Genomic DNA, 15,688 nt, shown 5'->3' with positions numbered 1-15,688 from the left:
AAATGGCATCATTCACAAAGCCACTGCTGTAGCAAAATATAGCCTCTGTGTTTAGTGGCTGCCATGTGTAGAGATAAAATGATCAACAACATTTATGATGATAGACATCAAGCGTGAAGATGGGAAAAATCTACTTTAAATAAATATTTTTTTAAAGAAATGTAAAAAGAAATGAAAAACATAATTTAAAAAAACAGAAACTGGTCTCGTGTTGCTTTAAAATATGACATCAAGGACATTAGATAGAAATAAAAGGTTAGCATGAAGTGTTATTCATCACTGAAGTCTCTTACCAGAGATGATCACTTATCACTTTTTGATATAAAATGTGACTTGAGTTTGCTACCACCTCATATAATTCAATAGATAACTCTTGAATTAGATAAAGACTGAATGAAGCTAACAACCTTTTTTCAAATCAGGGACCGTGTGCATACCCTTTAAACACTTGAGGCAATGCGTCTCTTTTTGGACACTTGAGGGAGTTCTTTCAGTAAGTTCAACAGCAGGTTGTTGTACCATCAGTGCCAACATCAATGCAAGATTTGTTTTCAATTTAAAAAAAAAATCCAACTCCAATTTTTTTTTCAAACTTAATAATCCATTTTGTGTTTCCTTGTGTTGTTTGCACTGTACAATTGTCAAAAATGACACTTTAGAACTGAAAGCAGATGGTGAATGATATGTAACTCAGACTAAATTTTACATTTTAAAATATTTTAAAATAAATTACTCTTTTATGTGAAATATAACTTTAAGTTAACAGAAAGCAACAATTGTAATGTTACTGTACATGTAGGGAATCTTGTAAATGTTTGATTTTCTCTGTGTAAATGTATATATGATACATAAAATGTGCTAGCCCTTCCTTTCTGAAACAACATGATTCCTGAGTAGTAGTTATTGTAAGCTGTTGTACAGTTAAGTGACATTAAGTTGTAATAATGTGTAGTATTGTGACATTGTTGGTCAGGTAGAGAGCAGCATCACATAGTAATGTTACTTTTATCTGTATAGTCGCCCAACCCTTATCAGATATGAATTCTGCTGGTTCACGTTAACCAATGTGTAATTGTACCAGTATAACTATTCCAACAATAAATATAATAATGATTAATTAAAGCAGTATCTCAGGTCACAGAAGTTTGTTCATTATTTTTTTATTTTTTGTTCTTTTTTTCTTGTCAACCTCAAACATCATGAAGAGTAATCATTCTTCATATAACATAGAGACGTCATCCCTCGTCTCAAAGACTCAATTTTTTTCAAGTGTGTCTTAAAGCAAGTCAGGAACAGGTTTTATTGCTGTAATCATTCCTCCTGTTCACACTGGCTATTAGAAGATCCCCTCCTATAATAAACTCCAACAGTCTGAGTTAGTCAATTAAAGTGGATATTTTCTGTTTCTGTCATTTTAGTAAAAATCTTTGTCTCAGCAGACAGTGTTCTCCTGTCGAGCTGTGGTGGAAGAATAATGATGGTGGAATTTGGTACTAAAAAGTAACTTTAAAGGATATGAACTTGATTTGACTCATTTGGATGACTGGAGCTTCATATTTACTTAAGATAAACTTTAAAAAAAAAAATTGCACAGATTGTGAATTTTGTCCCCCATCACTTAGACTGAAGGTACATCATGAAGGGATCTCTTAATGGTCAATATGAACAGGAGGACTGATTACAACACGAAAAACATGTCAGTGCTAATAATAATAATTTTGTTTGTAAGGCACCTTTCAAAACAGTCGTAACAAAGTGCGAGTACAAATATGAGTTATAGTTATAAAATAAATAAATACAAAATAAATGAAGAATGAAAAGTTGGGAATCTCTAAATCATGTCATGATATTGGATATCCACACCAAATTTAATGCCCGTATGCCTGCTAATTGTCGAGGCATACGGGTTGACTGAGAAACGCTGCCATCTCTGCCACTAGAGGGAAAACAAGTTTGCTAATTATGTCAGTATGAGCAAGCTTCAATTACTTTCCCAGAAATGCTATGGTACTAATGGTGATGGTAATGCTAAAGCAAATTAGTGGACAATCTAGACTTATGGCGTGAGAGTATGCTTTTTGTTTGGTGTTTTGTAAGAGCTGCTAATGTGAGACTGGCTCTGACCTAACTACAGCTCCAACTCAAGCGGTCATAAATACTTATAATAGCAATCTAATCCTATAGATCCACCCCCACCAATCTCCCTCACTGCATCACACGCTTTTAATTATCCTCCTCAAGTGTACTTCTCCTCTCCATCGCATTACTTTCACTTTAAATGAACTAGCCTCTGCCTGACTCCTCATCAGAGTGTCTGGGATCATTTTGAGGTCAATATTCATCCCATTTCAGTCAATAAATGAATCAATGAATATCTTTGCAGCGGAAAAGGAAGTAATCATCACATGGTTTACTTCATTTTTATGACATAAACCCAGATAATTTTAAGAAGAAAGATGGCAATTTAAAGTTGGTTGTTTTATTAATGTAATATCCCACCGTGCATAACCAGAGATTACCAGCATTGTTAACTTAAAACTAATGTCGCTACTATTTAGCCCTATCAGTCTCCACACATTTCCTTTGTCTCTTAGGCATCCATAGTGCCCAACCTGTACTGATGAATGTCAGGTAAGTCCACCTGTCATAACAGTTCAATAGACCCTCCCAGTCTATGTGTCTATCAGAACAAGTTTGCTGAACAGACATTGGCCTGCTTTCTTATTGGCCCCTGCATCTTAATAGGATCCCAGGGACTAGGTTGGAGGATTACGGTTCCAAACTCTCGACTTTGGCCAGTCTCTGTGTCCTCCAACCATGGGAACAGCGGTTTAGGGGGGCGCCGCACATGCACAGACCCAGAGGGGCACCATTAAAAGACAAGATCACGTCAAGAGGAAGAAATCATTGGTTTCATCTCGAAAGGGGGACTGCGTCAGTGTGACCAATTACTTGAGGGGACAACTTGTCATCCCTTGGAAAAGGAATATCTTGATTCTTCACAAATTTCATTCATCAACAATTTTCTCATTTTTTTCAAGATTGTTTTGTATTGAATGAATTATAAAGAATCTTTTTTGGAGAAATTCAACATCCAAGTGAAAGATTTTGGATTATCCTTTTGAGATCGGCTGCGTCCTTTACCATTTAAGGGATCTACCTGCTTATCCCCTGCACCTGGAACAACTTACATGAGCTCAACCTGCTAATAACTCACCTATAGTGCAAAGCCTGCATTGACCACTGCAACACTGCAGCATTATTCTATAACAACACTGAAACCAAATCATAAATGTTTCTTTCCACGCAGCTGGAGAACTCTGGATTGACACACTATTTTTGACCAGTTCCTTCCTCTTGCTCTCCTTTCCCCTCAGTTCTCTCTGGAGCCTCCTTTCTCTTCCTTTTTGTGTTGATTGGTACATAGTAGTGAACCATGTTGCTGAAGCTCACGTTCACTCAGCAGAGACGGGTGCGTCTGGCCCAGGGCCTGTGGCTGCTGTCCTGGCTGGCAGTGATGTCTGGGGCCTTCATCTTTTGTCTCGGGGTTTATCTCAAGACAGAGCTGCTCCGACGGGCCGAGGTAGAGAGGGGGGAAACACACACATGCAGTACATTAAGACTAGAAGTCCAAGTGTGGCTGAAGTTATGAATTCAGTCTAAATAACACAAACATTGGTTTACATGCTCATTGTTTTGCCATTGCACACACACATTATACTAATGTACATACACTCACAGTGACACTGAGACACATTCATACATGTACAGTCATGTGGATGTTAAAATCGACATTTTCTCTCCGAAATCATCAGGCCTCGATGGGTTTTGAATTTAAGTAATGTGACCAGTAAGGGGAAGGTCATGACATCAGCATGATTGTCATTTGTTGAAGCCAACTGGTCATCGGGCTTGATTGATCACTGATTGACTCAGATAGGTTGGAAGCCTATCCGGTGAACAACACAGGAAAGCTGCGGGCCATGACTGCCTGCCTTTAGATATGTATTGATCTCCAATGAGAGAACGGGTTCCATAATCTCTTAGTTGTGTTGCAAAGTGTTATTGAGTTGGTGTAGAGGTAGCTTAGAGATTGCAGTTGCTTTGAGCTCTCAATCTGAAGCCTTGTGACCAACAGAATAGTTTTTCACAGTGATTCACAAGTGGATTAACTGCTTTCATACTTTTACAAATATCAACCATCTCATTCAGACAACAGCAAGCTGCACACACAGTACATGATGGTGATTAGGTGATAGCAGTGTTGGGCTGGGCTTTTAATGGTAATTTTAAAACAACAATGGGGCAAAGGTGTTTTTACTGCTGACAGAAATTTGAATTCAGCCAATAATATACTCAGTCCATAATTGACTTTTGCTGTAACCAGGGCAATGAATTCAATTTGTCATCTTATTGCCATAGTAGCCTTTGCATCCAGCATATCAGCAGCTAATTGAATCTCTTGGCAGCCAAGGTCATTTTTAGAATAGATAATGCTATTTGAATGCAGGATTATTACTTGCTAAAGTGGGTAGAGGAAATGACAAAGTGACCTGCAGTTGGCTGCTGCTCGTGTCCAGCTCTTATGAAAACTACTATCTTTGACTGTGCTTTTTCTTTCTTGAGGTGATGGATAACACAGAGATCCACGTGGTGCCCAACTTACTGATAATGGTGGGCCTGGCCTCCATAGGAGCTAACTGGGTCGCCAGTCGAGTTTGTCAGGACTCCCTGGACACAAGCCGCTTCCCACGTTGGAAGACTCTCCTGCTGGCCTGGTTTGCCACAGCTGCATTTCTCTGTTGTCTGCTTATTGCTGTCGTGGTGCTCAGCTACGCCCTGCAGGGACACCTGGAGGAGTCCCTGAAGGTGAGGTCACTAGGCTGAGTAATGATTGAGAGGGTGACAGGAGGTCAGGGTGCAGGGAAGGTTTCAGTACCTGTCTCAAGCAGAACATTGATCCTGCTCACCTTCAGCTAGTAAAATGGTAAAATGTAGGAATCTAGGATAGAAAAGGGCTCTATTTATTTAACAACACAAGTTTACCTACATATCTTCAGCTATACATGAATTTAAAGTAAACAAATGCATGTGCGGTAGAGGTTGGAAGCTAAGAGCATATTAAAAGACCTCTCCTAAAAACTCACATGATAAACAGAATCACATTAAAAAAAAAGCAATTTTACTACACTTTGAGAAATGGGTATATATAGAAAGAGGAAAAGAAATTGAATATAAACAATAATAAACATAACCACAGTAAACATTTAAGAAAATAGAAAAAAATGTATTGTTTTCTGTAGACAGCGACTCATTGTCAATGGACAGATTAAACCAACAATAAAGCAAAGGATAACAGCTTGTTTAAAAGTTAGAGTTCGTATTTGTTGTATATCCATTCATTTAAAATGAGGAACAATTTAACCAACAAACCAGGCAACGTGTAATGAAAATACGTTTCAAATTTAACTGATAATCTCTGTAATATAGAAAAAGCTCAAAACTACATTCTTAAAGATGTCCCCCCCCCCCCCCCCTTCTTTTTCCTGTCTTCACTCTCAGGTGGGTCTGAGGAATGGTATTCGTTTCTACAAGGACACAGATGTGCCAGGCCGCTGTTTTCAGAAAGAGACCATCGATCGTCTGCAGATGGAGTTTCGCTGTTGTGGAAACAACAACTTCAGGGATTGGTTTGAGGTTCAGTGGGTCAGCAACAGATACTTGGACTTCACCTCCAAGGATGTCAAAGAGTGAGTGAATATCAATACGGTGATGAGCATATTATGAGCTGCAGGGAGGCAACATGATGAATTAGAAAGAGAGGAGAAATGAAGTCAACAGGACTGATGAGGGAAGAGTACAAGCCAGAGATGAGGCAAAAAGAGATGAGGTGGAGGTCTAGATGACAGATAAGTAGACTTCACATTCAAAAAGGTCAAACAATATGTTACAGAGGAAGGAGTGAGGGATGCTGGGAGAAAAAGAATAATGTGAAGGTGGAGGAGACTTATTTGATGTGTATTAAAAATAGATCTGGCCTTTACGTTTGAAGGGAATGATAGAAATGAATGAAAAGGTTGTTCATGAGGTTGGTAAAAGACGGAATAAATGAAAAGGAAGGAGTAAACAGATAGGTTATGACAAGATGACACCTGTAAAAAGGCACTACTCCAGGCCTTTTCTTTACTTTTACCCCATAGAAGATTACTTCAAATGAAAAAGTTTTCGCCTTTTCCTCGTTCCTTCCTCTCTTTGTCTCTCCTCTAACTCTTCTCCGTCAACTTTCTTCCTGCTGTCCCCCCTTCCTCTGTCTCCTCCAGTCGTATCCGGAGTAACGTGGACGGGCGTTACCTGTTGGATGGCATTCCTTTCACCTGCTGCAATCCTGCCTCTCCGCGCCCCTGCATTCGGTACCAACTGACAGACAACTCAGCCCACTACAACTACGAGTTCCAGTCAGAAGAACTCAACCTGTACAGCCGTGGCTGCAGGCAGGCTCTGGTCGACTACTACATAGGCATACTGAATTCAACTGGTCCTGGTGTGCTGTCAGTCATCTTCCTACAGGTTGGTGACATGACAGCCTAAAACATTCTCTAGAGGAAATAGTCAATCGAAGTTTTTACTGAATTTTTTTATTATTCTGAGCTATTTGTCTCAAAATTACCCACACACACTAACCCCCCCCCCATATCTGACAGACGCATCTTCACTGACAAAAAAAACAGCCATGACAGCTGAAAAAAAGAAAACCTCACTGAGACACATTGATTTCTGTCTTTTAATGAAACATTCACTTTCACTCCCGTGCCAGATCACAGTATTGATGGCACATTCTCTTTAAATAAAGAACAAGCGAGACCAGAGGCTGGAACAGGACGCTCACACACATGTATAACAGAGCATCATTACACATAGCCTACAGCTACTCAAACAATCAATGTTTTTATGCAGCTGCTCAGTATGGTGTTTTTTCTTCTTGTACATTCACTATGACAGGGACCGATGGGTGCCATGTGAGTTCACAGTTTGGGGATGAAAATCCAATTTTGTTTCAACAATAATACGAGTGTGCATGTTTTAAATATGGACTCTCCATCTCAATATTCATTCTTTAAATCCATTATTGAAACATGATTTTCAATAATGTTGATTTTTTCCAAAGCGTTTTGGTGTCATGACTAAATCAGACTAATGTTTTTTGTTTTTTTTAAACATGAACTTTTTACTATTATCTGTCACAAGATAATGGCAATTTGTCTTTGAAATGGCTCACACACTAAAATCATAACACATCATAAAACAAATGTATAGCTTGGAAAGATTTTTACATGAAAAGCCAAAGTTCACATCTGTGATACAACAGGATGGACTGATTTTATAAAGGTGAATCTTCTTCTCAGGTTACCGTTATATCTAGACCAGTTTTTTCAAGAGGCAAAATTTCAGCATCTCATTTGGTGACACACACTACTTGTTGACACTGATTTTTAGACCCAGTTTTAACAGCATCCTTATTGTGTCTTTCTGTCCAGATTTCAGTCCTTGTGAGCCTGCGGTACCTGCAGACGGCTGTGGAAGGAGCCATGGCTCTGGAGGACCCAGAGGGCGAAAGTGAGGGTTATCTCTTGGAGAAGGGAGTAAAGGAAACCTTTGAAGAAGCCAAAATCAATGTCCTCACCATGCTAAAGCTTGGGCAGGTTGACCCCAGTGGTGCTGAAGAGTCCCCTGAGGATGAAAGCGCAGAGAAGTCTGCTAGCTAGAGGGAAAATTATTAAATATGAGTTGAGAAGGAATGGATGCAGGGGAGGGGTTTGTGTCTGAGGTTTCTTGGTTGTGTGAGTTGGCTGGTGGCTGGTAGAACACCTGTTGGTTTTGACACATTAGGCTTGATTAACGTTCCACCAATGCAGCAGCCGCAGCTCCCTCACAGATGGCCCAAACAAGGCAACACATAGGGAATCTTACCAGGCTCTGCACAGACACCAAAACAAACATCTCCTCTGTGCAGGACCTCATGAATGTGTGTCCATCAGAGAATCTGTTCAGGAGATGTGTAGTACTTTTTGTTGTAACTAGAAGAGAAAACATTCAATTTAAATGGGAGTAGAGTGCACTCACAGACACATATTTAATTATTTTTGAGATTTTGACTCAAAGTTGGCAAAGTCGCAATCACATGATGCTAAAGTTCATCCCATGTGCACTGTATTATTCATCTCACAGCTATAGAATTTGCACTAAACTGCGATGAAATGCTTAGTAACCTATTAAACTGGCAATGCACATGAATTATATAACCTATTAAAGGTAGAAGTTTTTAACGGCTTTGTAGTGTCTGCTTCCTTTTGTACATCATATAACGGAGAGGTAAATTAACTGGCAGTGGGTTATCTGAGTTTAGCAAGGAGAGTTGGATTAAGTGTGTGTGTGTGTGTGTGTGCATGTGTATATGTGTGTGTGTGTGTGGTGCCCTATATGAAGCTGTCATCTTGTCTATTCTGGCAGCTCTGAAACAATCTGATAATCCTGGTGTAGTTAATCCCAGAACTGCTGCAGCAGCAGTATCAGCACACACTGACAGCACACAAGAACACACTCTGTCATACAGTGACAGAAACAGCACACTAACATGTTGCGCTGGAAGGTCTTTTATAAAGCAAAACAGTTTTTAAATGCTCCGTATTTGCAAAGAATACAATCCAATGTGTGCTCCTTCTTCTTGAATAAACCCCTATCACAGAACAAGTCCACTGAATGTTTTCTTTTATTCGTAACAAACAGATAAACCTACTTTCAGTTGTTGCAGTAAGACATTTTCATTTATTATAAAATACAGGTTACATAACTTGATAAAGGAGTGAGGCTGAATTTTTTGGTTTCAGTCTTAATCACATCCGTCAGAAATATTACCTGTAGCAATCTAGTAATTAATACTGCAGTACCACAAAGGTAAATATAAAGTATTTTTTGGTAATAATATTATATTATATTTCTTAAATATTTACAACAAAAATAGTAATTATATTTATTAAAGGTATTAACAGAGAAACAACCTGTGATGTACATCATCTTTGGATCCACCTGAACACCCGGGATCATCAGATGCCCTCACCCAAGTGACCCAGTCCAGTTAGCACTTGTTTTTTTAAATAGAAAACAAAACAAACAGACACATTTTGCAAGCAATTTTTCATAGTCTTACTCTTTAAACATTTAAGATTTCCATTCATTAAATTAAACTACATATCTTTCAACATTACAGTATTTTTAATGCCAAAGTCTCTCTTTGTGTTACTGTACGTTCACCGCAGTCCAACTAAAAAACATAAAGAGAGAATCTGATTATTAAAAAACTGTAAATGTGGCAGATATCCACTTGATATGACTAACTGAGACTGCTGAAGCATCATATAAGCTTCACATCAACTTAGATGCATTTTTGCACAAAATGACTGTGGACACACTGTGGACTTTGGCCCCTATCTTTTACATTGAAAGCACATTTGAAGATCTTTTAATAGCCAATATGGACAGCAAGTATAAAACAGGCTGAATGATTACAGTGAAGAAAACCTTCTTTCAGTGTTTATATGGGCACCTGACTGTTGTTTTACACTTGAAATATTGTGTTTAATATGTTAACTTATTCATTAAGTGCAAAGAGACACATATTGTGGACCATGTTCATGTATTAATTATTGATAATATGCAAACTATCTATGTAGCTATTGGGATAGAAATATGTTTATATAGCAAGTACGAACCTATCCATGTCTATAAAATGACTCCACTGCAGATGCAGTGATAACATATTAAAGGTAAAACTGTGTTCTCTGCACAGGCCTAAATTAAAGGTTAGACATCTCAAAGTGGTTTTGTTACGGAAATAATGATGTAATGGATCATTTTTAATGGGCAAATAGGAGCTTCTGATTTACACCACCAGAGGACACCGTAACACAGTAAGTTTTCTTGCAGCAACAGCAGCTTCACTCAGACAACTTTATGGTAATAACGTGTGCTCAATCCTTCCTGATTTTCACGGGTACACACCAGTGAGTTTTCACAAGATTTTCCTCCTTCAGCGCAACATCAACATCTGTTTGGGATTAGTTTTTTTTTAAGGAGACAAACACACATTTACATATTTTACATGCAGATAGTATTCATTTAAAGTAGATTGCACTGAGTATAAATACATGTGAGGCCTGTTGTTTGTTACCTGCGAAATAAAGCTCCTTTCAAACTTCAAACTCTTTCTGTTCACACCAAACTCAATGCATGTTTTATTTTAAGCAACAATATATTGAGATTTCTCTGTTAGCCGACTGTGTGGGGGGTGTATGAAAACGGACGTCTGAAAAAGGAAAAAAAACGCAACATGTGCGTTTTGAAAATTCCGGTGTGGTTTTGCAATGAAACTGAAGTGAGCAAACGCATAGTCAGAGAGGAAGAGACAGTGGGGTGGAGGGAGGGGAAGGGCCGCAGAAATGTCAAACTACTTCACTTGACGCAAGATGGATCCTCTCTCTTTGATTCAATACATACGTGGCGTTGATGATATTTGTTAATTAGCTGTGTGCTCTAGTGTGTTCACGGCCCTTATAGCGCCACAATGGATTCTAACATTATGGAGATAATAGAGGAATTCATGGAGAGTGCGTTGGCGCAATGGGTACGTCATTTATCATTTACCGCTTTCAGTTAGAGAAAAGGTCATTTCTACAAGAGAGAAAGAGGAAATAAAACCTTGAGGATTGTATAGAAGCCAGTGAGCTGTCCTCAGTTCAGATGTATCAAAATGTACATTATTTCTAGTCACAGATACTTACCTTATTTCTCTTAGAATAGCCACAAAAAGCCTAGATACTGTCTTCTTCCTATTGTGTACAGCCAAACAAACAAACTACTTCTGCTTTTAACAGCTTCCTCCGTGTCTTAATGACCAGCTTTTTGTCTCTCTTAGCCTTCACACTTCCATGTCCTTGGGCTGTACTGATTTGAAAATAATACAAAGTTATCTTCTGTATATTCAAGAAAATATAGCCTCCCTAAAAGTCGGTGGAGGATGTGTGTTGTGTTTGTAACAGACTGAATTTCCAGCTGGGTTTTCCACATGGGAAACCAATCAGCCCAGGGGGATTTTTTCCCCTTCTGGTCAATGAACATAGATTATGATATAATGTGAAACTATACTGAACCTTGTGGGGATATTCTCTGTACTGTTTCCCCCTTCCAAAGCGGGTTCAGAGGTCAGGTTCAACATGGTGTGCCTGCAGCTGGCAGAGGTTTAGCATCTTGCTCAAGGGCAGTTATGCATTGACACGAGAGCTTTCACCCTGCTTCTCATATGTTGAAGGACATACTGTCTACCACTCTGCCACCCTGTTTAGCCTGTCGCACAGGGTCCCGAGCTCCTCTGCCACACCTTATCAGCTGAAACAACTCGAGCTTGTTACTCTGTTTACCAACAGTGCAGTTTTTAGAAGGTGCAGGTGGGGAATAAACCTCATTATATTGCAGTTTGCTTTGGCACAGCTCTTCTTAGCAGAGAGAGAGACCTTGGCTGCGGTCCTGCTTGGCTGCCTGTCCCTGTGAAGTGCTTCCCAGTGTGAGCGCACAGATTCCACCTGTCCAGACAGGTGCACTGACTCAAGTGGCTTCCTTTGTGAAAATGCTTTCACCTCTCCATTTCCCTTCTTGTCTCTCTCTGTGCCTATTTTCTTCTCTGGCCTTCACTTCCTTGTCGTTGTCCACCTCCTGGCTGGTACACACTCTGTGCTTTTCTCCACACACACAGACGACATAATCCCTCTCTGGCTCTCACAGGTTCAGCTGTTTGAGAAGATGGTGGAAAGGGAGGATGGAGTCATGCTCTACAGCCAGTACATGGAAGTAAACTCAATTTCGCAGAGTGTTCGGGACCGTTATCTGAGGCTGACCAACGGGATTTTCCTCAATGAGGTCATGAGGGTCATGTAAGATTGATTAAGATTTTCTTGCTTCATTGCCCTGCAACCTTGCTCAGGCTGCAATAAAAGTGACCACAGAGAGGAGAAAATAAGAGCTTTTTCCATGAACATGTGAGGTCCTTTCCCAGTCAATCTGTAATGTTAGATGCCAATTAAAATCTAAAATTAAAAGCAGTCTAAAGTGCTCATTTGCAGTCAGTTGTGTAAGAAAATTAATGCAAAAACCTAAATTGAATGTAACCTTGCATTTAGTTGTATAAATTGGCAATAGCTTTTATTAATATGTAAAAATTGTGAAAATTGGCCAGCAACTCATTGTCCAATTAAAATTCAAGGCACACGTTTGTGTGTAAACTATTACAACACATAAGTAAGTAGGATTCTGCTTTTCTTTTCTTTAATACATTTGATGTAACACTTATCACATTCCCTTTCATAACCTCACATTGTTCTGCAGCCAGTGTGAAAAGGATGGTAGAAATGTATGACCCATTCATATTTTCCACAAATTGCCAGTGAATCATGAAATGGGGTTCTGCATACATGCCACCCTGTTAGTCATCTCTGCTGAATTCCTTATCTCCATGTTCAAATTTCAGTAGCATAAACGCATTTCTCTCTCAACTGGCAAGACAAGATCTTAGTCAGTGTTTGCCGAACAGCTGATTAATTTGGCCTGACCTAAGCCCCGTTATTTCAACAAATAATTGCATGTGGATTCTCACCGCCTGCTTCTCAGGCTCATTAAAATTTTATTCACTCTCTGCTTAAATGCACTGTTGCATAAGAATTTCTCATCTGGAGAGACGTGGTGCCTGGCTGTTTGATCAAGCTGCAGTAAATACACCGCTGTGTCTTTTCTGTGTTCGTCCCAGAGACCCCAACCCCAAGGTGGAGCGGCTGTATGACAGCAAGAAAGATGACCACATGCTGAGAGTCCAGAACTTTTCTATTTTAAATCGACACCTCAGAGCCTTCTACCAGGTAGGCGAGGGTCACGGGTGGGCGGGGGTTAAGATATTAGATCAGATCATCAGGAGGGAAATTAGGAGTGATGGGCTGAGAGTCATTAGAGCAAGCACAGGTTTTAAATACTGAGATAGGATTTAAAAGAGTTTGTTATTGATCACCATGGAAGTAAATGTATTTCATAAGTCATGTGGAAGTATCATGCATTGTACTTCTGCATTTGAAATCACATCTTAGTGCAGATGACTAATTTTGCATCAATAGATTTTCACAGACGAGTCAAATAGTAGGTCAACAAAACCTACCCACATGCTGTATCTCATGTACTAACAGTTGATAGCTTGGAAAAATCTGTTAGGTGGACCTAAAAGTTTTTGTTTGAGGTCAAGAATGTGGTCTTATCTACATGTCATTGTAACTATCAGTACGCCACAACTAGAAAGAAAGTAAAATGGCTTTAAAGCTGCAGTCATCCATATATTTATATTCACAATGGATCAAATTGCTTTGTGTAAAGGGAAAGGGGTCACTCTGAGGCAAACCTACATGAATCATCACCCAACTTTACAGATCCTATGGAGAGTTTTAGTGTATTTCAGTTCATCGTTTCAACTCATGTCTGTGTGTTAAATATAAAGCAACTGCAAGCAGCCAGTTTAGCTTAGCATAAAGACTGAAAACGGGGGAAACAGCTAGCTTGGCTCTTCCTTAAAGTAACAAATCCTGCCTTAATCGACACATTATATGTTGTTTGTTTAATAGGTACAAAAACTGAACTGTAAAAATGACTTTCTGAGTCATGGACGTTAAATAGCCTAGTCCCACACATACCCTACATAAAACCACAACTTGATTTTTTTTTTTTACAGTTTTGTATGGATTAACCACAGAGTATAAAATATAGAAGATATACTGTATTAATTAGTGAGGATTAGAAATGCAGGTTGGCAGACCAGGCAACCTTTTTTTGCTTGTTTTTAGCATTTATGCTAAGCTAAACCAACTGGCTGCTGGCAGCAATGTAGTTGCTTTACATATGAAAATGGTAATTGATTGATGGTAACTGGTAATGTTGATTGATTTATCCTCATATAAATATTACCTTAACAGAGTATGAATGGATATTTCGATATGCTTTAAAACTCAGTGGCATCATCTTAGCAGTAAAGCAGGTCAGCAGACAGACAGGTAATGATGAGGTTATAGTCTGTAACACCGTAATGAGCCGGGCCATGTAGTCATTTGGGAATGGTCTGACTCTAAATTGAGCTTCATCTGATATGTGTTAGAAAAAAGTATTGTGCAGCGCTGTTCAGTTGCACACGCAATTTCTAGCCAAAATGTTCTACAAAATACTGTTGTATTAGCTTTATTGTGGATGGACTTGAATGACTCCCAACTCATTATGAATAGAAAAGCCTTTTAAAACACTGAAATATCCTTCTAAAACATAACTACTTCTAAAATTAAGCCACAACAAATAGTGGGGGACAGGGGGATGGTGGAGGGCTGGAGAAGCATTTGTCTTGCTGTAAGGTGGCAAAAAATAGAGGATGGTGGAGGAGGAAGATTGAGGAGTGAAACAAAGCTCAAGTTACAGACTCGAATATTCCTCCTAAGGATATTGTTAAAAGTTTGAAGTGCACACAGGGGGTGGTGGGACATTTGTACGAAAGAGAAGATGAAACACAAAAAAAATTCCATCCTCAGTAGATGTGTCCTGGCTTATTATCAGGCAAATGGGGTGAGAAAAATGGAGGAGTGGCGAGCTGAATATTTCAGCTGCAGTTGTGGTTAGGAGGTTGCAGGAGGAAAGAGAATAACTCTCTATCAAATTGCTTTCAGCATCATGCATTCCATAATGTGCATTGTAGGTGGCATTTGAGGAAATTACACAATACTTTCCCCTCAGGATGATTCAAAGGCCTCTGTTCTCGGTAGAGAAAACCTCCCCGTGTACTAGTCAGGTGGACTGAACATGCACTGCTTAGCTTGTCACACAACATAAGAACACAAGTCTACAAGGTTTCACTTCCTAATTTTCAGTGAATCACTAATGTCCCTTGGAAGCTCAGAGCAGCAAAAGACACTGGCGATAATTGGGAAGCTCACATCAGGTCGGCATTACACTAGAATCTCACCAGGTGCTCTCAGAATAGGCTCCACTGTTGCTGTAGAGTTAGTTCCACATTCGTCACAGTTTTACTTCACTGTCAGGTTTTTTTTTGGAGACAATGTGTTACTGTGTATGTGTTTATATGTGTGTGTGTGTGTGTGTGTGTGTGTGTGTCACAGTGACATCAGTGTGGTGGCCACAGCAGCAGTGTGTGCAGCCTGGCAGAGTGTAATTTTCTCTGCTATGACCTCAGCTTTTCTAATACAGCTACTGTGCTATTTGTGTACATCTACAGGCGTGAAGCTGAGAGCACGATAAATAGTATACTCTTTCTAACAGTACTGTGTGGTTGTCTCTACTGGGCTGTATTCTAGTGTATTTTATTCTATTTGTCCACTTCTATTCGATTTTGTTCTACTCTGTTCTGCTCTTTCATTGTCATTCTATTTAATTCTTTTGTTTTCTATTCTATTCTGTTCTTTTTTCTGTCATTTGTTATATTCTGTTCGATTTGTTCTGCTCTATTTTTTGTTATTTATGTACTATTCTGCTGTTTTCTGCTCTGTTCTGTTCTATTCTATTCTGTTCTGTTCTTTTCTGTTCTGTTCTGTTCTATTCTATTCTATTA

General features: G+C 39.2%; 2 protein-coding genes across 2 annotated transcripts in view; both read left to right on the top strand.

The window, feature by feature from the left end:
* Nucleotides 1-3,436: 3,436 nt before the first annotated feature.
* Nucleotides 3,437-7,763, top strand: rom1b (retinal outer segment membrane protein 1b). Its single transcript, XM_062425218.1, has 5 exons — nucleotides 3,437-3,583; nucleotides 4,627-4,869; nucleotides 5,563-5,750; nucleotides 6,321-6,567; nucleotides 7,536-7,763. Exons 1-5 carry the CDS (start codon nucleotides 3,437-3,439, stop codon nucleotides 7,761-7,763), a joined length of 1,053 nt encoding a protein of 350 aa, XP_062281202.1.
* A 2,741-nt stretch (nucleotides 7,764-10,504) lies between these two features.
* ccdc88b (coiled-coil domain containing 88B) overlaps nucleotides 10,505-15,688 on the top strand; it is a 52,808-nt gene continuing 47,624 nt past the window's right edge. The window contains exons 1-3 of the mRNA XM_062425445.1: nucleotides 10,505-10,678; nucleotides 11,833-11,981; nucleotides 12,851-12,959. Of these exons, the coding sequence (XP_062281429.1) occupies nucleotides 10,619-10,678; nucleotides 11,833-11,981; nucleotides 12,851-12,959 (318 nt within the window). The 5' untranslated portion in view covers nucleotides 10,505-10,618. The remainder of the gene's footprint in view (nucleotides 10,679-11,832; nucleotides 11,982-12,850; nucleotides 12,960-15,688) is intronic.

The sequence above is a fragment of the Scomber scombrus genome, chromosome 9 (genome assembly GCF_963691925.1).
Source record: "Scomber scombrus chromosome 9, fScoSco1.1, whole genome shotgun sequence".
Taxonomy (NCBI): Eukaryota; Metazoa; Chordata; class Actinopteri; order Scombriformes; family Scombridae; genus Scomber; species Scomber scombrus.
Note: the sequence above shows the minus strand (reverse complement) of the source record. Positions and strands in the feature narration are given on the sequence as shown.

Excerpts from the sequence above, each read along its gene's own strand:
- rom1b (XM_062425218.1), top strand. The coding sequence starts at position 3,437 with ATGTTGCTGAAGCTCACGTTCACTCAGCAGAGACGGGTGCGTCTGGCC. Across the intron at positions 4,870-5,562 it reads ACCTGGAGGAGTCCCTGAAG|GTGGGTCTGAGGAATGGTAT; the intron begins GTGAGGTCACTA and ends CTTCACTCTCAG. Across the intron at positions 6,568-7,535 it reads TGTCAGTCATCTTCCTACAG|ATTTCAGTCCTTGTGAGCCT; the intron begins GTTGGTGACATG and ends CTTTCTGTCCAG.